The sequence below is a fragment of the Protomyctophum parallelum genome (assembly GCF_964188405.1).
Source record: "Protomyctophum parallelum genome assembly, chromosome: 19".
In the NCBI taxonomy this organism is placed as follows: Eukaryota; Metazoa; Chordata; class Actinopteri; order Myctophiformes; family Myctophidae; genus Protomyctophum; species Protomyctophum parallelum.
Window position 1 is genome coordinate 40,247,427 of NC_139717.1, and position 23,098 is coordinate 40,270,524.

General features: G+C 43.2%; 2 protein-coding genes across 2 annotated transcripts in view; both read right to left on the bottom strand.

Annotated features, from left to right (window-relative positions):
* The window catches only part of mmut (methylmalonyl CoA mutase), a 36,911-nt gene extending 31,815 nt beyond the window's left edge, over positions 1 to 5,096 (bottom strand). Inside the window, exons 1-2 of the mRNA XM_083789917.1 lie at positions 5,035 to 5,096; positions 2,140 to 2,576 (exon numbers count right to left, since the gene is read on the bottom strand). Of these exons, the coding sequence (XP_083646043.1) occupies positions 2,140 to 2,533 (394 nt within the window). The 5' untranslated portion in view covers positions 2,534 to 2,576; positions 5,035 to 5,096. The remainder of the gene's footprint in view (positions 1 to 2,139; positions 2,577 to 5,034) is intronic.
* Positions 5,097 to 6,089: 993 nt separating this feature from the next.
* On the bottom strand, positions 6,090 to 23,086 carry fkbp1b (FKBP prolyl isomerase 1B). The gene is made up of 4 exons (XM_083790191.1): positions 22,915 to 23,086; positions 18,904 to 18,951; positions 8,054 to 8,166; positions 6,090 to 7,545 (listed from the first exon to the last, which is right to left on the bottom strand). Exons 1-4 carry the CDS (start codon positions 22,949 to 22,951, stop codon positions 7,417 to 7,419), a joined length of 327 nt encoding a protein of 108 aa, XP_083646317.1. The 5' UTR covers positions 22,952 to 23,086; the 3' UTR covers positions 6,090 to 7,416.
* Between the last annotated feature and the right edge of the window lie 12 nt (positions 23,087 to 23,098).

Genomic DNA, 23,098 nt, shown 5'->3' on the forward strand with positions numbered 1-23,098 from the left:
ACAGGCCAATTCCTGTTTTTAGCTATAACTGCATCGATCTGTATACAACTTATGTATGCACACATGGAAAAACATTGTACCTGCATCCCTCCAACACGAACCTCCGGCCCAAATCTTCCTCAACAGCCTGTTATAGCGCCACCATGAGGCCACAACCTGACCTGCCCTGGTGGAGACCTGTGCCGATTGGCACTTTGTCTAGTTAATATATGTATTTATGTACTGTATGGATGTATTTCCTGAATATCAAAATTCGAAAGCCACTTGTCATTATGGTTCATTGTCCTTGTCATGTCTTTGTATATTCAATCTTTTTATTTATAATAGTGTTGTGCCTGAGCTGTTTTTATTTTATTTTATTTTCTTTCTTTTCTTTTGTTGTTTGTTATTATGTTCTTGTTGTGTAATGTCTGTTTGTCTTTAAAAAACCAATAAATATATTTATAAAAATAAAAATAAAGATTGACTAACATTGATCCATTCTGGGCGGGAACCCATTTTGGTGTTAGCATTATGTTATGCTTTAGCTATTGAAAATAGCAGATCTACAAGCTCATAGCGCGCCACCGAGTGGCGCGCTATGAGCTTGTAGGTCTGCTATTTTTTTTTAGAACGACTGACATGGAAACATAGCTTTTTCAGAAAACTGTCAGGGTGTAGAAGACTTTAGAATTCTTTAGAATCTGATCTCAGGTCAGAATGGGTTAACTGACTTTTGCTGTGTGGTTGCATTCTCTCAGATTTCCAGTGTATCCTTTACATACAGTACATACAAAAACGTCATGATCATGTGTGATCCATAAACAATCTTTGGGCCGTGTCTCTCCAACCCCAGCTCAGTGGCCTTGTGGTCAAGTGTTCACCTGGAGACTGGGAGGTCAGGGGTTAAATTCCCTGGACAGGTTGTACCAAAGGGTACCCAATGCCTCCCTGCTTGGCACTCAGCATCAAGGGTTGCATTGAAGTCCCTGCGACATACTAGGGGCATGTCCAGGCGGTGTACTTCTACTGTGTACATCAAGCTGCCTCATGCTACAGAAACAGGAGACAGCCACGGCTTAATTACTCTCCAACCCGCTGCAGAGGAAAGTGACATTGATGAGCAGCATGCAGCCTCTCCAAAATGTTTAACTATATTCTATGGGAGCCACATGGATCACTTGGCAAAAACAAAACCTGGACGCGGGGAACATTGAAATCGCCATGCTCTGTCACTAGGAAAAGAACGCTCCAGCACATCCATAACTGTACACATAATTAACGTAATTTCGTTACTACAATTTTCAGTTGATCTTACAACACCGCACAGTATTACGTCAACTTACTAACTGGATATATTGTTCAAGGTGCAGTGTGCAATTATTCTGTATAGACTCACTGTATGCATGCATTATGTTGTATTTTCTTCTTCTTTTTTTAAGCAGATACACACTTTTTGTGTCCATGACAGATTTCCCACCAGGACAATAAAGTCTATCCTATGTTATGGAAATAACATATGCTTCAGCTCATGTTATTCTGAATTACTAGGCGGGATCTTTCCTCCAAGCATGGCGCACACAATCAGGTGTGGGAAAATTGCTTTCACAAAAGCCAGTGTGGGCTGCCTTTGATGTTGTCTATGTTATAGAACTTGATATACCGGCCACTTTCAACCTGGCGTCCCTATTTTTGGTATGACGTTAATGGGAAAAAAAATACAACATCTGAAAATCAGTGGTCGAGGCCTGTCAACAATTGGAATCAGCATCGGCGTGGCCAGACTGTTGCCTCTTGCTATTTTCAAATGCTTCCGTCACACAGCACGGAAGTTCTGATCATGAGTGAAATATAAAGCGGGAGTGAAGCCTCCTCCTCACTTCCGTTTTGTCTTTATAGTCGCACAAATTTATCCCAATTATATGAAAATGATCTAATCATATTGCTGCTGATTAGCAGAATGGAAATAACAAACCGATTTTTTTTTTTTTTATATACTGTATTTATTTATTTTTGTGAGCGGAAATGACAAAACTGATTACTCCGGTTTCGGTAGCGAGGTGTAGCTCCAGTCTCTACTCTCTATATATAGCTTTTGGAGATTTGTGGAGTAGTTGTCTGGAGTAGTTACGCCAGACTAGTCGGGCTCTAGCTGTATACCTTTGATGTTGTCCTTGTAGAACTTGTTGCTCTCCTCCACCGTGCTGAAGCCTGCGTACTGCCTGATGGTCCAGGGTCTGAACGTGTACATGGTCGGGTAGGGCCCCCTGGTGTACGGAAACACGCCCGGCAGCTCGTCTGCGCTCGCGGCCGAGTCCGACTTGGTGTACACCGGCTTTATGCTGACGCCTTCCGGCGTGCGCCACACCAGATCCTCTGGGTCCTTCCCTTTCAGCTGCTTCTTAGCCAGGCTGGCCCACTCTGCGTGCAGCTCCTGCCGGTCCTGATGGTGAGGCGTGGCGGCGGTGTGGAACTGACAGGGCCGTGAGGACGCCACGTCGGCGAGGCGGCGGCATGCGGCCAGGGCGGCGCACGCCCTTTGTGCATGAAGCATGATCGCTGCTGTGTCTTCTCAGACACACATGGAACCCACACTCCTGGGGAAGAGAAAGCAGAACACAGACAGAGACAGAGAGAAGGAATCAGTTCTAGAACCAAATTTATTTTGGTGGAAAAGAGGCCAGAGAGGCATATTCAAAATTAGACAAACAAAGTAAAACATTGCAGGATGAGTTAAGAGCATTGTTAAATAGGATCGATAAGGACTGTTACTCAAATGTTAGATTTAGGGATCGACTCAGTGGTGTCCGATTAGAACTTAAACCGGGATGTTTAACAGGTGTAATTGGCATGGTGGTCTTAGTGCAGCTATGCAAGGTATCTGGGTTGTAAAGCCAGATACCTCTGAGCGTAGGAGTCCTATACGGTACGAAGGTATCTGGGTTGTAAAGCCAGACACCTCGGAGCGTAGGAGTCCTATACGGTACGAAGGTATCTGGGTTGTAAAGCCAGACACCTCGGAGCGTAGGAGTCCTATACGGTACGAAGGTATCTGGGTTGTAAAGCCAGACACCTCGGAGCGTAGGAGTCCTATACGGTACGAAGGTGTCTGGGTTGTAAAGCCAGATACCTCGGAGCGTAGGAGTCCTATACGGTACGAAGGGGTCTGGGTTGTAAAGCCAGACACCTCGGAGCGTAGGAGTCCTATACGGTACGAAGGGGTCTGGGTTGTAAAGCCAGACACCTCGGAGCGTAGGAGTCCTATACGGTATGAAGGGGTCTGGGTTGTAAAGCCAGACAGCTCGGAGCGTAGGAGTCCTATACGGTACGAAGGGGTCTGGGTTGTAAAGCCAGAAACCTCTGAGCGTAGGAGTCCTATACGGTATGAAGGGGTCTGGGTTGTAAAGCCAGACACCTCGGAGCGTAGGAGTCCTATACGGTACGAAGGTATCTGGGTTGTAAAGCCAGACACCTCGGAGCGTAGGAGTCCTTACGGTACGAAGGGGTCTGGGTTGTAAAGCCAGACACCTCGGAGCGTAGGAGTCCTATACGGTACGAAGGGGTCTGGGTTGTGAGGTCAGACACCTTGGTTCGTATGTGTTGAGGTGCTCTTGATCTTGATGCTTGAATCTTGTGTCTTGAGTCTTGAGTCAATGTTAATTTAACCCATTCTGACCTGAGATCAGATTCTAAAAATGTCTATTACATCCTGACAGTTTCATTATTAACCCATTCTGACCTGAGATCAGATTCTAAAAGTGTCTTCGATTTTTCAAAAATAGCAGACCTACAAGCTCATATCGCGCCACTCGGTGGCGCGATATGAGCTTGTAGATCTGCTATTTTTCAATAGCTAAAGCATAACATGATGCTGACACCAAAATGGGTGCCCGGTCAGAATGGGTTAACTGAGTGTACAAAATGGAACCATTGTGTACAGTACTCTCTGAGATAGACACCCATTACCCATAAAGGGTCCATTTGGTTCATCACTATCATTCAGCTGGGGACCCCCTGGAACTCCCTCAAGGACCCCTGAGGGTCCCAGGACCACACTTTGAGAACCACTGCTGTACTGTATGTATTCTCAGTAAGGCAGCTCTGAGCTGCAGACTGTAATGACATAATAATATATCATAATAATTGTGTCCTCTGAACGCAGTCAGCATAAGCCTTACTGGATAATAATAATAATAACTCACAGACACAACTCAATACAAAAACTGTTAACTGTGAGTGGACGACACCATAAAGCATTACACTTGTTTACAAGAGGGTCCACCGTTTTCAATTCATCATAACAATTAGAGACAAATATACACTTCTATATAGCCAAAAACAGGAAATCATCATCAAGTTGGTAACAAGGGGGAAAAAATACAAAGAGGTGGGTGGGGGATTGGGGTGCAGTTTCGAATTGCAGCCGTCCGTAGGTGGCGGTGCCCTTTGAGAGCGGTTTTGAAGGAGTCAAGGGATGTGCATGTCTTAATGACTGTTGGTAGGGCGTTCCACATTTTGGTGGCATAGGAGCGAAATTAATTTAGTCCCTTATTTGTGCCGAATCTGGGTTGCACATGGTTAGTTGAACTCCCTCTGGTGTTGTGGTGCATGGACTTCGTTCACATTAAGGAAGTATTTACTATTTAGACATGGGTATCTTGGTGCTTTGTGGACCAGAAGACCCATTGCAAGTAGCCCTACAAGCAGAACCCAATGCTACTAGAAAGGCTTTACGGAGGGTTCCGAGAGGGGCTAGAGAGGGGCTATCGTCAACCCTAAGCCATTCCAGCCTGTCAAGCCTTCCAGATAAATGTATAAGACAATGGAAGAGAGGCTGACTTTCTGGCTTTGAGAACTCTCAAATTCTCAATCCTGATAGCCAACAGCTCAGCTGCCTAGCAGCCTCGAGTCGTACCAGCAAGTAATTACCGGGCTTTTTTATGCATAAGGACACAAACAAAATGTCAACAAACCTATAGACAATATTTGACACTCTTCCATGCTGTAAAGTACGCATGTTTTATTGTTTCATACTGATTAAGGAACATTTCTGACCTTGTTGTTATGTTCTGCGTGGCTGTGAGGAAAGCAGGCGTGAGTCGCTTCGTCCAATCAGGTTTCATAACATTGGACAGTCAACCAATCGCAAGCCGCCGTCAGGGGTTGACTTTTGACCCGATAGCACCGGATGTAATTCAAAGGCAAAGATTCTTCGTCACTGAAGAGATGTTCCACTGTGCTCAGTGTGCTACACTGAATTGGCCAGGAGGAGACGCTGATGTGACATACTGTGTACGTTTAAATGTCTCATCCAGATTCTTACCCTTTTATTATCTATTATTTATTACCCTTATTATTATTATTATTATTAATTTATTTGTATTATTATTTTATTTTTTATATTCGTATTCTTACTTTCACTCTTATTCTTTATTTAGAATGGAAGCTTGCACAAAATCATTTCAAACACTGTTATACCTGGTGTTCAAACTTGTCATGTAAGAAAAGTTGGGACATGGTCCCATGTGTAATTATTGTTATACACTATACAGTACTTATTATATGGTAGTAATATGATGATGGGAGCATGATCCAGTATGAGGACTATTTTTCAGTTTTTCTTCAGCCCTAACGTTTTGTGTAGGGCCTAAACCTTGATGTGACAATATAAACTGAAGTTGAAGTAAGCTGTGATCCTTTTTATTTAGCCTAGTTTTTGACAAAAACTTTTTGTCATAGTCTTTTTTTTTAATAAAATTCTATTTAGTTTTAGTCACATTTTAGTCTTCTGAAATGTTTTAGTTTTAGTCAAGCTATCGTACGATTTTAATCAACTAAAACTACAGTTGATTGGCATGATGGCATAGTAATGCCTGATTTATACTCGGCCGCATTCCGAAAATAGCCAATCTACAAGCTCACACAACACGTGTCGCAGCACAACGTTGTGAGCTTGTAGATCTGCTATTTTCGGGGTGCTGAACCCACACAGAACCAAGCATAAACTAGCTGGTAGTTTTTATTTCATTTTCGTCAGTGTTATTATTCGACAAAATTAACACCGAGTTCAAGCACAAAAAACACACGCAAGAACAAAGCCTGAGACGTCATCTCTCAACACAGTACTTGCCATTTTATTAAGAGTTGATCGATCAAACGGTCATAGTAGCCATGGCTTGTAGATCTGTACAGTATTGGATTTGGATTCCTTCTGTGGTACACTTGCAGTAAATGTTTATGAGGGATATAAAACATACTAAACACAGCAACGTCATTCAAAGCATTCAGCAGGACAGACGTTTATCAAAGTGGCAATGCAGACAGTGGTTGTTAATGCCCGGTTAATATACAGAGCTTCAGTATTGTACTTTAGAAATGTACCCTTTCTCTGTTTTTTTTCTTCTTTTATTATTATTATTATTTAACTGTAAGGCAGTATGTTTTGATTGCATGTCGTACAGCTTCCATCAGATGATTCTTTGTTGATTCAACAAAAACAAAGAAAATAAAAATAAAACCTAAAATGAAATAAAACAATACAAAAACAAATAACTGATAAACCAACTGACAACTTTAAAACCACATGATGAGCCCTATTTCAAAGATTAAAAAAATAGCAGACCTACAAGCTCACAAAATGTCACATATTGTGAGCTTTAGGCAATTTTTCAAAATCTTCATCTATATAATAACATGCCCGAAATAGGGGCGTCAGGTTGGAAGTGGTTAAGACAATGAAGCCAAACTGTGTATGTGTGTGTGTGTGTGTGTGTGTGTGTGTGTGTGTGTGTGTGTGTGTGTGTGTGTGTGTGTGACTGTGCGTGCGTGCGTGTGTGTGTGCGTGCGCGCGTGCGTGTGCATATTATGTAAAAAGGCTAAAATCCTTGTAGTAACTAACATGACAAATTGGCAAAAACAAAAGCAGCAGTAGATAGTCATTAAATGGTGATCTGAAGAACATGAAGGTGGAAATCAAAGACTGTAGCTGGATGGATGGATGGATGGATGGATGGTTGGATGGATGGTTGGATGATTGATGGAGGGGAGCATTGGCCGCTGTTAAGACCACTTATTACCACCATGTAGGCTACTTTCCCCTCTACGGCAAACCTCTTCGCTGAGAATAGACGATCTAACAGCTCACAATTTGTAGCGTTGTGACACGCTGTGAGCTTATAGATCTGCTATTTGTTGCAGAATTCCCCCCCCCCCCCAAATAGGGATGCTAGTGCTCGGTTAAAGCCTCATTTAATGTCCATAGTGATCTCCATATTGTCGCTTGCCGACAAGAACTGTCGGCAAGCTAATTTCTTGTCGGCAAGCATCCACCCTAATTTTCTACGGAGTATAAATGCATCTTATCCTCTCCCCCGGCGAGGATGTCTGGTGGCACAAACACAGCTACAGGACTTGAAACCTTTAGAACTTTGGGTGGCGTCACTCCAACTTGAGAAGCTCAACGTCAAATATGAGCGTGGCGTTTGGGGGGATGACACCGGGGTGGCCTGTCGCTCCATAGGCCATGTCTGGCGTACAGGTGACCTTAGCTCTCTGGCCCAGGCTCATCTGTGCAGGAAGAGAAACAAACGAGAGTGGGTCAGTATGACATGTCTTAAAGGTTTTATGACATTCATTTTCATTTATTTTTATTTTTCTTTTTTCTTTTAGGTTTTATGACCTCAATTACACCCAAAAAACCTGAACTTTGAACATTTAGTGGATTTTCTGTGGTCTGAAGTTTTCTTTGGGGTTTTTTGGGCCTTTTGAGCTACAATGAAAACAGGCAACACAGTGAAACAGTGACATCTGCTGGCAAATCCCATTGACATATATGGGATTTGCAGTAAGTGATGTCACTTACTGCCGGCAAATCAGAGCACCTGTTTGAGCCAGAAAACCCCAGATCACAGAAAATCTACTGAATGTTAAAAGTTCATGTTTTTTGGGTGCAATTGAGATTAGAAAACCTAAAAAAAACAATTCCAAAACCTTTTTTTTAATGTCACAATCCCTTTAAGGTTTTGTGGACCCCCTCCTCCCAGCACCTTGATGTCGTCCCTCACTCCCCTCCTACCTGTGCGACCCCCTCCTCCCAGCCCTTGATGACCTCCGATCGTCCGATCTTGAACTTGAAGGGCTTGTTTCTGTCTCTGGAGGAATCAAATTTCTTTCCGTTCTGCAACATACCTGCCCAGAGAGAAAATAAAGGTCTTTGAGAGAAGTGATGTGTATAAGTTGCTTTCAAGACGTAACACAGTAGATATTACTTTTCAATGAAAGAATCTGGATAATTTTTATTGCAAGGTATGTTTGCATTATAAAAGATGGAGTTGGTGCACTTACTGTCTAAAATATAATAATTATTGCAAAGTGAATGTTGACTAACAGGATAGTAGTAACATTCCCCAATGCACTTGTACAAATGAATAAATAAATGAATTTACAGACAGACAGACAGACAGACAGACAGACAGACAGACAGACAGACAGACAGACAGACAGACAGACCAGATCATGTACACTCGAGGAACATCCGTTGTTTTACAGCTGATTTTGGCCTGAGTGGAACAAAACAACATCATGTGTGATTTGTAAACTGTAACCTTTATGCAACAAATGCCAAACAGGACCCTGCTGATGCCAGGTCTATCCACACCCTTCTTCCTACAATGCTGGAATGCTATATGGAATTAGGTATTATTTCTGGATCAAAGACAAAGAGGCGGGCAAGCTCTCAATAATGCAGTGTTGGCCCCAAAACAAGAATTATTCTATTGAGGGCCCCTTATCAAGATCTTGGGCTCATTTCAAATGATCCAAATGAACAAAGGGAACGCGAAACAGGAAGCCATGGCTTGGTTCACTGGATTATTTTTGAAGTTAAGTAGGCCACTGCTTGCCTGTATCTAGCCCATTCTGACCGGGCACCCATTTTGGTGTCGGCATCATGTTATGCTTTAGCTATTTAAAAATAGCAGATCTACAAGCTCATATCGCGCCACCGAGTGGCGCGATACGAGCTTGTAGGTCTGCTATTTTTGAAAAATCGAAGAGCGACTGACATTTTTAGAATCTGATCTCAGGTCAGAATGGGTTCATCAGACCAGTGTGTGTCCGGCGGAAACCTCGTATGAATCTGATCTCAGGTCAGAATGGGCTAGACCACGGGCAGAAGAGGAGAACAGAGCGCCACACTGTGCATAACACACATTATCAGACACGATAATAATATTAGGCCTACATAACCACATCCTCCAACAAGCTCCCACTGTCTCTCCCAAGGACAGCTCCACTGGGGGAGTACTATGTTTTTCTTTGCCTAACTTGATCTCGTCTCAGTATAGGGCTTGTAAGGGACATACAGAAGGTCTGGCCTTTTTTAGCCAGACCCTCTTTTATTCGGAAATGTGACAAATAACACCTTCACTGAACCAATAGAAAGATTTTAGGGTAGTCCATATCATAATTTGGTTTTCAAAGCAGTAAGGCTGTAGGTACTGTAGGTTTGTTACCACTGGTTTTCTCCACCTTCCAAACGCAATAATTTAATTTGGATTTCCCCAAATATATCAGTAGGTGAAGATCCCTGATTATCTGGCAATGTGAGATTAACGTTGATTCATCTATTCAGGTAGGTTTGTTAATGAAGCTATGAATAGACAATGACATGAATTGGTCCAGTACTACCATCCGGAGTGTTTTCATCATCCTCATGGGGGCCCCCCGCAGCCCCGCCTCCCCAGAGGTCCAAAATGTTCGGAAAATCTGTAATGTAAATGTAAAATGTCCACAAAAATCTTCATGGGGGCCTAAAGGGGCCCTGGGAGTCTTCATGGGGGCTGCAGCCCCGTGGCCCCCACAGACTCTACGTCAGGGGTACTCAACTGGCGGACCGCGGTCCGCGACCGGACCGCGGACCACCTCTTTGCGGACCACCCAAAAAGCTTGGCTTGACCATACTAAACGGGCATAGAGACCCGCTCTCCGAAGGACGGCGCGCATGGGACCGGACCTCGGTCTTATTAAAAAAAAAAAGTGGACCTTCGTCATTTCTAGTTGAGGACCCCTGCTCTACGTGGTTGCTACCATCTAATACGCTTGGGCTCTTCACAGGGTTCCTAGCCAAATGAGTACCGGTAGTTTGATTTCATTTGTAAATTGAGTGTGTCTTCGACATTGATTTGATAAAATGATGAATTGACATGCACTACCATCCATCCATGAGTGTAACTAATTTATTAATTTCACCGCTTCCTGAGCAAAAGCTTTTTGCTTATCACCAACTATCTGAAGCCTTTTTTTGTTTTTTTTGAGGGGCACTAATAGCCCCTCCAAAGCACGGCATTATTATGACAGCCAAGTCTGTGAGGGCTTTGTTTAGAGCACTAAAATGACGACATGAGACATCATGTGGCCAATATAAATACAGGTTTTGTTTTATATACAATAACACACTGCATTCCTGTCTTGTAACGTATAATAGTGGCACTGACTTCACACAAGTGTTACTTTTTAGTCTATGCTATACTGTGAACAACATAACAATAAATAATAAATGCACTTCAGCATTATAAGTGGCTTCCTGCAATTCCTTGTTTATTTTTGTTTAATGTCACTAAAATATCTCCAATCTTTGCTGCTCACGATTCTCTTATTAACCCATTCTGACCCATTTTGGTGTTGGCATCATGTTATGCTTTAGCTATTGAAAAATAGCAGATCTACAAGCTCATATCGCGCCACCGAGTGGCGCGATACGAGCTTGTAGGTCTGCTATTTTTGAAAAAGATCGAAGAACGACTGACATTTTTAGAATCTGATCTCAGGTCAGAATGGGTTCGTCAGACCAGCGTGTGTCCAGTGGAAACCTCGTATGAATCTGATCTCAGGTCAGAATGGGTCAAAATGCTTCGGTCATACATACATTGTCCAACTGAGTTTGCAATTTGTCGCTCTGCAACACGCTGTTGTGAGCTTGTAAATCGCCTATTCTCGGTGTGCGACACCACGGTACGACGGAGTATAAACATAGCCAGTAGAGGGGGGGGGGGGGGGGACTGGTAGTCTTGCCTTGTAGAGAGAGGCAGACGCTCTGCAGAGAGGGAGAGAGAGAGCGCCCTCTCTCCCTCTAGACAGTCCATCTACTGTACACAGACCTCCATTTGATACAGTTTTTATCTCTCTGGGACCCCAATCTTCACTGTAACACCCTCAGTGTTACAGATCCGTAACTCCTCAAGGACCACTTTGAGAACCACTACCTTTAGTGGGCCTGAAGACAACCCTGTGATTTATGTCCACCACTGACCACACAGCAATAGCAGTATAGCACCTGAGTGTAAATAGTCGGCATAAAACGTAGCGTAATAACTCAACTCTGGAGACAGACAGACTATAGCTCGTCCCCAGTCAGATATGATGCTTGGTACTTAGTGTACATTGCTTCTCCCCTTTCACTCTCCCTAAACTTAGCCCAGATATCGCCCAGATATCAAGCAGGTTGGGCCGGGGCCAAGCGTACAGTCACTGGGTGCACAGACACCAAGATTACCACCTGCTACTATCTTCCCACGGAGACACGAGTCAGACAGAGCTGATCTGTACCAACTAGATCCCGGTGCAAACATATTCAACCGTGCTATGGCTGGGCAAGACTCAACTCAATGTCCTTTGATCTTTTTGACAACATCGGTATCGGCCATTACGCGGCCCGACATTATTACTTTTTTACCACTTTGAACCGTAGGCCTATATCCCTATTTTGGCCCGGGCATTATAGTCAAACATCTTACATTTCCAAAACATTTCTAAAATGGCAGATTTATAAGCTCACAACACAAATCAAATCAAACTTTTTCAAAGGAAAATGTGGAATCTGCATCGGAGCCAAGAACCTGGAGTCAGGTCGGGCTCTAATGTCCAATATGACTTGTGTTGGAGTGCAAGAGGGTGCGAGGCTTAAAGGACCACTTCACCACTTTTCAACCTATCTACGTATAATTGGTCCTCACTAATAATCATGATAAAATGGCACGATCTTTTTCTACTCAGTCTGTGTCTCATAGGAGGGCTGTGGACAGTTTAGAAACCGTCTTCCAGTGACATCATCATTAGGCAGATTTTTTTTAAACAAGATTTTACAAAAATGTTTCGATTTTCATTTCATTTTCAGATTTTCGCATTGTAACTTTTCAGGACTAGAAAGCCTGCAGTTCCTATTAGCTTGTATTCCCCATCGATGATGTCCCTGGAAGACGGTTTCTGAACTGCCCACAGACCTCCTATGAGACACAGACTGAATCGAAAACAATTTGCGCCATTCTTTCATGATTATTAGTGAGGACCTATTATATGAAGATTGGTTGAAAAGTGAAGTGGTCCTTTAAGTAGTTCTCACAGTCTACAATATGCATCAGCCAATGAGCAGCCTCAATCTGAGCACCACTCGTATCACTGCCGACTTATCATTCTTTGAGCAGGGTGGGGGTCTCACAGTGAAAATAAAAACAGGGCCTGTCCCTTCCTGAGGCCCACTCCCAGCCTCTCCTAAGTGGCGTGAGAGCTTTTAAAGCTCCGCGACTGCTCGGGCTGGATCTGGAAAAGCTGTAGTGCACACGGACGAGGGAGGGCAGCTATTTTTACCCAGTCTACTGTGTCCTCATCTCAGGCGCAGTGTCTAGAACGGCTGCCAGGACCAGCAGCCTTTCTTGGGCCAAGGTCCGGACGAAACCAGATAGCGTGTGTATAAGCCATATTATCTCTCTGTGACAGGCTTTATACACTATACAGTATGTGTGGTGGCATATTCCGAAGCTGCAGACAGACATGTTTCTGAGAAAAAAGACCCGTTGGTGGTTTGAATCATAGATCAAACAGCAGCCGCTGACGGATATAATCAGGACTTGTAAGTGTCGTCACGTCACAATGAGAGCATCACAGAGATGCAGCCGCGCTGTAATCATCTGGTCTTCTACGCATCACTGCCACTGCTGTCATGCACCTTGTCATGAACTACTGAGTAATGAGAATGTTATATAGCACTTTCAGTTTCCAAGAATGAAAAAGTTAAGATTACCTACAGACAAAAGGTAAAATAGACAGACGTAATTACGGATCAAGACAAAAAAAAGATAACGAATATATAAATTTTACTTATAAATTTGGCAGTTTACCAGAGCAGCCTATTTCATCACTTTTGAGCAGCAAAATGTGAAAATATATTTATTTTCTGAAAATCCATATTTTGTAGTGGTGGAACGTAACTAAGTACATTTACTTAAGTACTGTACTTAAGGACAATTTTGAGGTATTTGTACTTTACTTGAGTATTTCCAATTTCCAATACTTTTACTTCTATACTCCACGACAGGCAAATATTGTACTTTTACAAGCCAATCTACAAGCTCAGAATGCTTCGCGATGAGACCGGTACTCCAGATAAAAGTGGCGAGTATGCAGGCCACCACCACGGTGGCCTGCATGCGGGAATTAATCTACTGTACGTATGTTCTGAATCTGGCACACGCTACATACATGCTCTTGCATTCCTCCGGGCCTCCCTGTCCCTGTATGGAGGGATAATGATGATTCATGAAGATGCACTGCCTGCCCTCCTTCAAATATATGACTGGCCTGGCCTGACAGGCTTCTCCTGGTGGTGCCTATAAAACCAAGCTGAAGCTCAGAGGGAACCAAGCTTTTGCAGTGGCAGCTCCCAAGCTCTGGAATGAGCTGCCTCTGCACATAAGACAAGCCCGCCACCCTCCAGGTAACAAGAAGACTCACCCCGGTGCGTGCCCGTCTTTCCTCCCGGAATTCTCCCCAGTGAGGGGGATAACTTTGTAATAAATAGAGTTTATTGGCTGTTTGTATTCTTTTTAGAAAAATATAAAAAGATACTCCTGTGGAAAGGCTATATTATATAACTTATATTGACCCTATAAACAATTTAGTATTATTTAGTATATGTAAGGTTTTGCCCCCTCAAATGGTACCTCGTCAGATAATCCCCACATATCCTACAACAACTTCTGTGAACAGACTTCACTGTAGTAGCTTTTCATAAATTATATTTGTACTTAGGCTGTCTGCTGTCAGGAAAGTTTATAGTTAGAGAAATTCAAAATCCAGCCGTCTGCTGTCCAGCCTCTCCCACCCCTCACTGGGGAAAAATTCTGGGTGTTTAAATCACGCCTCAAGACTTACCTTTATTCCTTGGCATTTCCAAGCACATGGATGAGATGTTTTGATGTTTAATGTGACACTGTGCATGTGTATATGCTGCTCTTTGGGTAGGATCCTGCTGAGAGCTTTGAAAGACGGAAGACCTCAAAATAAGCTGTGCCCTGGCCTGGGCCATGGCTCAATGGTCCAGGCACCAGGGCTGGTAATCCAGTCTGGCAGTGTGCCGCGGGTTCGACTCCCGATCCCGACAGCCTTTACTGCATGTCTTCCCCCCATCTCTCTCCCCATTTCCTGTCAGCCTACTGTCTGTCCCTCCATAAAAAATATAAAATAAAGGCGAAAGCACATACATAGACCTTGACTTGTCCTGTAGTCTTTTCGACCACACACACACACACACACACACACACACACACACACCCACACAGGTCGTCTGCAAAATAAAAGAGGATGCATGGACTAACAAGGGAACTGGAAACAATCCATCTGGGTGTCTGGTACGTACAAGCTATTTCAACTCTATACTTGACCAGGTATGCTCTGTACTTGGTCCACTATTTTCCCACTATTTTCTGTGAATGTTACCCCCCCCTGAATAGAGGTTAACAACATGAGCCCTAATCTTCTCCCTAATCCCTATTCTGGGGCAAACATTCGGCTAAAATAGCTCCAAGCTCAACGTGCCACGTTGCAATGAGTATAGTGAGCTTTTGCATTCGCTATTTTCAGAGAGAAGAGATTTAAATGTCCCTATTTTCGCCAGCGCCTTACCCCTTAATCCCTAAACTTCTTTGCCTTCCTTTTTTATTTTGTATTACTATTTTTTAAAACAGTTTAAAATGGTTGAACTAGCCAATCTACATCAACATAGCCATTTGTACTATTCAAAAATGTTTATTAAATAAAATAGTAAAAAAGGTCCTGAGGGGTCCACAGTCAGCTATATGTACAGTATAGGCTTGAAGTGCACAGCACCACTTGAACTGTATGGGGTTTATTCCCCTCAACTCAACTCCGTGTCACACAACTGTCTTGTCCAGTGGACTCCCCTGCACCTCTCTCCCTCTCTCTGACACACTCACACACACCACATTACACAACGTACTGTACTGTACACTCCACGGAGTCCACGCAGCATTTCACATGGCATTCAGCCACAACATTCTGCCCCCGAAAGGAGAGAGTTCGCCCGTCTGCTAAATTACAGCTGTATACGCAGTCTATATTAGCAGTCTATTTCTGTGCGACACCCTCACCAGGTGCCGCTATAGGTTCCCCCACCTCATCACGTTTCAGCTGCGGGGAGGAGGAGGAGGAGGAGGAGGAGGGGCAGAGCTCAAACATGGCGTGGAGCGTCCCCTTTTAGGACATGATATCACCGCCCCATCCCGTCCCGTGGAGCCCTGCAACAGGCAGGCATGCTGCTCAGCGTGACATGACCTCATCGGCAATCAGTGGTGGAGAAAGTACTGCATCTTTAAGTCTCACTACTTCAATGGAATTCAAAATGTACTTGAGTAAAAGTGCAAAAAGTATTGGCATCAAAATGTACTTAAAGTTCCAAAAGTAGAAAAGTAGTCATTATGCAGAATGTCTCTTTTCAAATTTTCAAATGTATCAATTGAAAATAGCGGATCGATTTTTGGCCAGTCCAGATTGGAATCAGATTGGTTTTTAATAAAGTCTGAACTGCAAAAATAAATCACATGATGAAATGTGATCTGTTCGCGATCTGTCAAATCTTTTTTCTAAAGAAGCTTGCTCATACCGCTCACAATTTCCTTTGTCTGTCATTACATCGTTACCACAGCAAACAATGCAGATTAGGTCAACAATGTCAATTCTCCTAAATCTGATCTGATCGTTATAATTGCATATAACAGTGTAGTCAGTCGGTCTTAAAGATCTAATTTGATACAAATCCTATTCACGTGAAGACAGTGCAGTCTGAACAAAATCTGATCGGATGCCTCGATTCCACTCCCAGTCTAAATGCACAGTTGTGTGTGTGTGTGTGTGTGTGTGTGTGTGTGTGTGTGTGTGTGTGTGTGTGTGTGTGTGTGTGTGTGTGTGTGTGTGTGTGTGTGTGTGTGTGTGTGTGTGTGTGTGTGTGTGTGTGCATTACAGGTACTGTAAGAGCTAGCATGTTTAGTTAACGTAGTGAGAACATTTCATTATTTTAAAGCCTTCCATGATTGTTTTATTTTCAAGGAAGCCATTATGATTAAACTAAGTCTAGTCTTTGACAATACTGATAGCAATGTTGCTATCAATGCTACAGCATGAAGACCCTCCTGTATGAGGGTATGAGAGAAAGAAAGTGAATACAGACAGAGAGGGGGATCTCATTACTAATTGATTGGGTACGCTGCCTGTTTGGGAATGGCCACCTCCTTGTGTAAGTGAAGCCTGAGCTAATTTGGTTACTTTCTTACAGGAGTCAAAAGGGGGCAAGCCATGGGTCTGGCTGTGAGGAAACACACACACACACACACACACACACACACACACACACACACACACACACACACACACACTCTCTCTCTCTCTCTCTCTCTCTCTCTCTCTCTCTCTCTCTCTCTCAGTTCAAGTATAGTGTGCATCTGTGAAAGTGGGGACAACATTCTTGGACCTGGCTTAGACTGTGATAAATTTAAGTAATCTAATGCTACAGTATTAATTCATAATAATTAATAGTAAAAATCTTTAAATAATCTATTTTCAAAAATATTTAAAATGTGCAGATTCATTGACATAAAAAAGAACAACTGCATAAAAAACGTGCTTCTCGATTATGCAATTAATCAAAAAAGTAATCCTTAGAATAATCGCTAAGAAATAATGGATAGTTGCAGCACAGTCTCTGGGTGCTTTAGAATCCCAGTAATAAGGTCCACTCTCCTGCAGACGTGAGCGGTCACAAACAACTAAAAAACATCGCTAGGATGCAACCGTCACCATTTCGGTCGTGAAGTCCTCCCACAATTGAAAGGGGCCAGACTTAATCTGCCTGGGGCAATATGCATGTCACCATTCAACTCAAGACTGGCATTGTGTCCTGTCCATACATGATCAAAGGCAGAGCCCGACGGATGCCAGATTATTTGTTGGTTTGATGCCAACCCTAATTTTAGACCGTAAAAATTAAGGGATCCTAAACCACCGATCAATGATCAAGATCAATGTTTTTTTTTTTTTTTTACTTTTGAAAGAATAGGGACACCACCTTGAAAGCAGTTACAAATTCAGCTGCATGATCGCAGACCCTGACGTAATCAGAAAAGTAAAATAATGGCTGATATATCGGTCAGGCTCTACTGCAGTAGGTTTACTTCTGTTGAAATGCAAGGAATTGGACGTGGACAAAGAGAAGAGCCGCACCTGAAAACGTAGGCCTTAAAACACCTGTTGTCTGGAAAAGAAGTCAGACGTGTCTGTCTCTTTATCAGTATATCTGTATTTGTTGGCAGCCTACATCCCTGTATGTCTGCCTGTGTGTTTATCTGCTTTATCTGCTGTCAATCGGAGGCGCCAAGCTAGCTTACACAAGGCAAAATATTCAGTCATCTGCTTAACACATTTTCGTTGCTCAACAGTAATCATACGATCAAGTACACTTCAGACTTCAAACTTATGGGGACATCAAGCGCCAAGCAAAGATTATTGCGGGGGCGCTGAAAATGTTTTAGGTTGAAAATCTGATTTAGGCTATTATGTTATTAACACCATCATGTAACAAATTAGTCAAGAAGAGTCACTCACGCGTGCACATACTGTCGGTACACACACACACACACACACACACACACACACACACACACACACACACACACACACACACACACACACACACACACACACACACACACACACAGATGTTGCAGGATTCAGTTCCTACGGTCAGCAGTCATAATGGCAGACGTCATAACTGCTAATATAGAATGTATAATAAAGCCAGTGATGTGCAGACTGAGTGATGACATCACATGCCGCCTAGGTTTTGTTTACTTTTTGTCTGGCCTAGTTGTCTGGACTCTCGACCCTGAGGCACAGAATAACCCACATTCATTTCCCAAAAGGCTTCTTTGCTTCTGCGTGCTCCACCTCTAAAATTGGGCAGCCAGTCAGACATGAGATAAACAGGCAATAGCAGTGTGTGTGATTTCGTGCGTACGTGTGTGTGTGTGTGTGTGTGTGTGTGTGTGTGTGTGTGTGTGTGTGTGTGTTTTCATGTCTGTGTGTGTGTGTATGTGTGTGTGGCTGCGTGCGTGCGTGCACAGTACATACCAAAATACAAGCTGTGTGTGTGTGTGTGTGTGTGTGTGTGTGTGTGTGTGTGTGTGTGTGTGTGTGTGTGTGTGTGTGTGTGTGTGTGTGTGTGTGTGTGTTTTCATGTCTGTGTGTGTGCGTGCGTGCGTGTGTGTGTGCACTGCATTCCCTGAAGATTTCCTCTTGGCAGGTTGTTAAGACCATTCAAACATCATTCAGATCATGTGACGCAGAACCTCCCTGTCCATCCAAAACAACCTCAAGATGTTGTAGTTGGGGCATTGACAGCTTGCTCAGTGTACACACACACACAGCATGATAATATGTTGCACTGCACAATGTCGTGTTGGGACCGACAAAATAAATCCATGCAGGGACAAACTTCCTCCCTGGATAAACAGATCAGGGAAAAGGTATGAGGTCTTTGATACGGCTGAAAGCAAACCATCTGTAATATATGAATTAGCCTACCTATGTAATGAACAACACATGTCTGGCCCTTCTTTGGAAATGTCCTTCCTGTGAAGAAGAGAGAAGAAAGCAAGCGTCAACACACAGTTATTTAACTTAATACATGGCTTATCACCCCCCCCCCCCCCCCCCCCCGCTTGTGTTAAAGTGCCTTGAGTATTAGAGATAAAGTTACCATGTCAGATTTCCAATGCTTAATCAATAATTTGTGGTTAGGCGTATTTCACTTTTTTTTTAAATCTGAAGTCATTTTAACATCTGTTGTGGCTTTTGTGTGCAGTTTGTGCACCCCAGACAGTTTTTAAGTTGCTTGATTCAATAGAAATAAACATGGCCCCTCAGGCCATAGAAGGACAATATAATCAGGGTCAGGGACATGTGTTTTCAATTAGTCTAACATGGTTAAGATGGAGTTTGGAGTTCAATGGACTTAATGGCCTATAGCAGGAGGGCATGTCTGATAAATTAATATCAAATATCTAAATATTGAATCAAGCAACATAAAAACTGTCCGGTGTGCGTACAAAAGCCTGAGTAGACATTCAAAGAAATTACTCCAGAAGTGTTTTAAAGTGAAATAATAACCCTAACCTAAAAAAGAGGTTCAGGTTTCTTTCTACAACATTTATTACACCTGCTATCACAATCATGTTTTATTTTTGTTTTTTTATTATTATGACAGTTAAGAAACAGACAGGAAATGCATACAGAGAGTATTATGCTTAATTTATATTCCATTGCATGTCACTTACTGACACAAGCAAATCTTCAGGCTAATAATAATTCCAGCCGCCAACGTAATAGATTATTTTAATCTCACAAGAATGTAAGAGGAAAAAGACGCTAAAATCACCTCCTCTTCCCCCACTGCCTCTGCTTTAACAGTAGGCATAATAACAACATGCCAGTAGGCTAGAATGCTGCATTAAATCATTAGGCCATGATTAGGGAAAACGGCAACATTGGGACACGTGAAATATTGATGCTTGATATAATGTCACTTTTAATTCATACTGCCTGGCTTGTGCTACTTGACAGTTCATGTTGTAAACATGTGAGGCTGTCACACGAATAGGCTTATAAAGTAACAATGGCTGTATTAAGGTCTGGCGAGGTGTTCCTGGCAAGAATGCCAAATCCTCCTCATGCCTGCAGAGTGCAGACATTTGATTGATTGATTGATAGATTTTTCGATTGAAATATTTATTAACAGTTTGCAGAATTACGGTACATTTCAAGCACAATGACTCAATACAAAGACTGTTAACTGTGAGTGGACGACCCAATTAAGCATTACACTTGTTTACAAGAGGGTAGTCCGTGTCCAATTCATCAAAACATTTAGAGACGTAGGCTACAAACAGACTGTTCTATTTGTACTGTTCTGTTCTTTGACTATATAGTGATATGTGGTAGTTTTAAACACACTAAACGCGTGAGGAATCAGGAGGCGAGATTATCTTTATTTAACGTGCACAGCAGTACACGGATGCTGCAGCACAGGCGGGTCTCAAGGCAGGCACAATGTCACAATTCAGAGGTACAGTTTATATCAGTGATAGACCCCACCCATGGGGCAGAAAGAGAGTGGGGGTTTAGGAACAGGATGCAGAGGTAAAGGAGGGGAACAGGTGAGCAGGAAATGATCCCAGGTCACAGGTGTCAGGCACTGTTGTTATCACAGCGTGGTTCCGAGCTTCAAAGCGTTTATTTATAGACTCTTGTCAATACATTTAAATGTCCTTTTGGTGACCGAGTTTGAGTGAATGCATGATGGAAATTCCTCGTCAATAGTCAAAGAACAGAACAGGAATTCATCATAGTGTGGAAGTAAACTATACCCATCACTCTCAATAACCCAATATATAATAGCCTGTATAAGCATACTCTTTGCAATGCAAACTGGGGGCTATCACATTATCAAATGCCCATGATTGCGGAGTCACTGGAGTGTGTGTGTGTGTGTGTGTGTGTGGGTGTGTGTGTGTGTGTGTGTGTGTGTGTGTGTGTGTGTGTGTGTGTGTGTGTGTGTGTGTGTGTGTGTGTGTGTGTGTGTGTGTGTGTGTGTGACGGTGTGTGTGTGAGACGGTTGTGACCCATGCAGCAGAATTGTGTTGGAACTTGGTTGAAAAACCATAGTGTAGGCAGAATGCTGGCAGGACAAATGAATAGCAATACAGAAAAGTACAATGAAAGAGGTAGGCCTATATGTCCACAAATCAATGGCGCAAATAATAATGCAACCCTGCCATTTATAATTAAAAGAAGAAGAAAAACACCAAGAGGATATAATGTTTGTTACATACAACAGCTATTGCAATATTGAAGGAAATCATTAACTATATATATAAGCATGCAAAAATAAATTAGTTAGTGGTCGTCGAGACATCCAGAAAGGTATTGTGATGTCACACACTGTGACACACATGTATAATTATTAAATATTACACAGGGCTGCCATATTTCAGAAAATGTCAAGAGTGAGACTCTAGTGTCTTAATGTGTTCGACGCCGTCCGAAGGGCGGCGGCGAAAACAAATTGGCTTTTTTATGTCGATTTGGCCCGTTTTAACGTTGATATTTAACCTTAACACTGATGTCTTCACCTCCATGCCAGCTGCTCTCCCTGCACTGACAGCCTCCTCATGCTTAAAGTAGAAATGAAAAAGATATCTATCTATCTATCTATGCTCCTCAGACCCAGCCAGCCAGCCAGCAAGCCACACACATAGTGCTCAGACCCAGCCAGCCAGCAAGCCACACACATAGTGCTCAGACCCAGCCAGCCAGCAAGCCACACACATAGTACTCAGACCCAGCCAGCCAGCCAGCCAGCCACACACATAGTGCTCAGACCCAGCCAGCCAGCAAGCCACACACATAGTGCTCAGACCCAGCCAGCCAGCAAGCCACACACATAGTGCTCAGACCCAGCCAGCCAGCAAGCCACACACATAGTGCTCAGACCCAGCCAGCCACACACATAGCTCCGTAAGGGAGTGGTTGCACCACTCAAAAAATCTTCAAAAAACTGCAGAGGCTACTGGAGATAATTGGAGAACCTGATTTGGACATGATCTGATGCAGGACAATGTCACTATGACAGAAAGAGAAGATGGGTCTGGCCACATTCATTCACCCCATAATCTCAGTGGAAATTGGGGAATATGTCAGAAAACTGGAATGTGGGAAAATTCCTTATTTTTACATTTTCTTAGTTCAAACACATAATGTGGGCTCTCTCTCTCTATGAACAGAAACAAGTCGCGATGCGGCCCCTCCCCCTTCACTTCACTTCACACACACACACACACACACACACACGACTTTGTCCCTATAATGTGCACGGGCTATGGCAGTTGGCACCGTTCCACTTCCTCATATCACGCAAGAGACGCCACACACCAGTATAGAAGAGAAATAGTCACAGGTCACTTACTCACTTGTTGTAACTTGTGGGGGCTATATTGTCTTCCATGAAAAATATTTCGAAGCTATGTTCAACTCCGCATGGCTCATTTCCATGCGTCACACAGTCAGGGACCCTGCTGACGTTTTTGGTCCACTGTTTACCCTCATGCATATATCAGCGCTGCATGCAGATCGGCTATTTTACCGTTTGTGCGGAGCGTGCGTTATTACGCGGCGGAGCCGCAGAGAAAATTGTTATTTATCATTATAATGCGTGTGAAATGGCATGTGTGGCGTGGTGCGTGGTAAAGGGTTAAATTGCGTGACTGTCACACTCAAAGGGTGAGACATGGCAGCTCTGTATTACAGTATGCTATGCAACGCATGCATGTGTGAGTGGGAGGATAAAGGAGCGGAGCCTATTTTCTGTATTTTGTAGTTATTATTATCATCAATCGTTTGCCTAAACGTTAATTTGCGGCAGCCAGTAGCCTACAATATTTGGATTAGATGCCCCATAAGGCGAGGAGCAGTCTGGGCTGGTGGGTGCAGCCGAAACGAATATAATCAAGTATGAAATCAATAACGTGGTGAACTTACCATCTCCAGGAGATATTGTTTCGACTTCCACGCCCATAATTGTTCTATTTAAAACGTTGCTGCTAAAGCATACAGTCTTTATAATGCCGTTTCGAGACCCGTTTTGCGGCAATACAGCGCGCTGGCACCATGCATTCACCCACTACGACCACTGTAGTATATGCGATAACGGTAACCTGTTACG

Bases quoted from the DNA above. Each gene is read 5' to 3' on its own strand.
- fkbp1b (XM_083790191.1), bottom strand. From the start codon at position 22,951: ATGGGCGTGGAAGTCGAAACAATATCTCCTGGAGATG. The intron at 8,167-18,903 runs GTAGGCTAATTC...CTCTCTGGGCAG, and splicing joins ATGTGTTGTTCATTACATAG to GTATGTTGCAGAACGGAAAG. The intron at 7,546-8,053 runs GTAGGAGGGGAG...CTTCCTGCACAG, and splicing joins GGGAGGAGGGGGTCGCACAG to ATGAGCCTGGGCCAGAGAGC.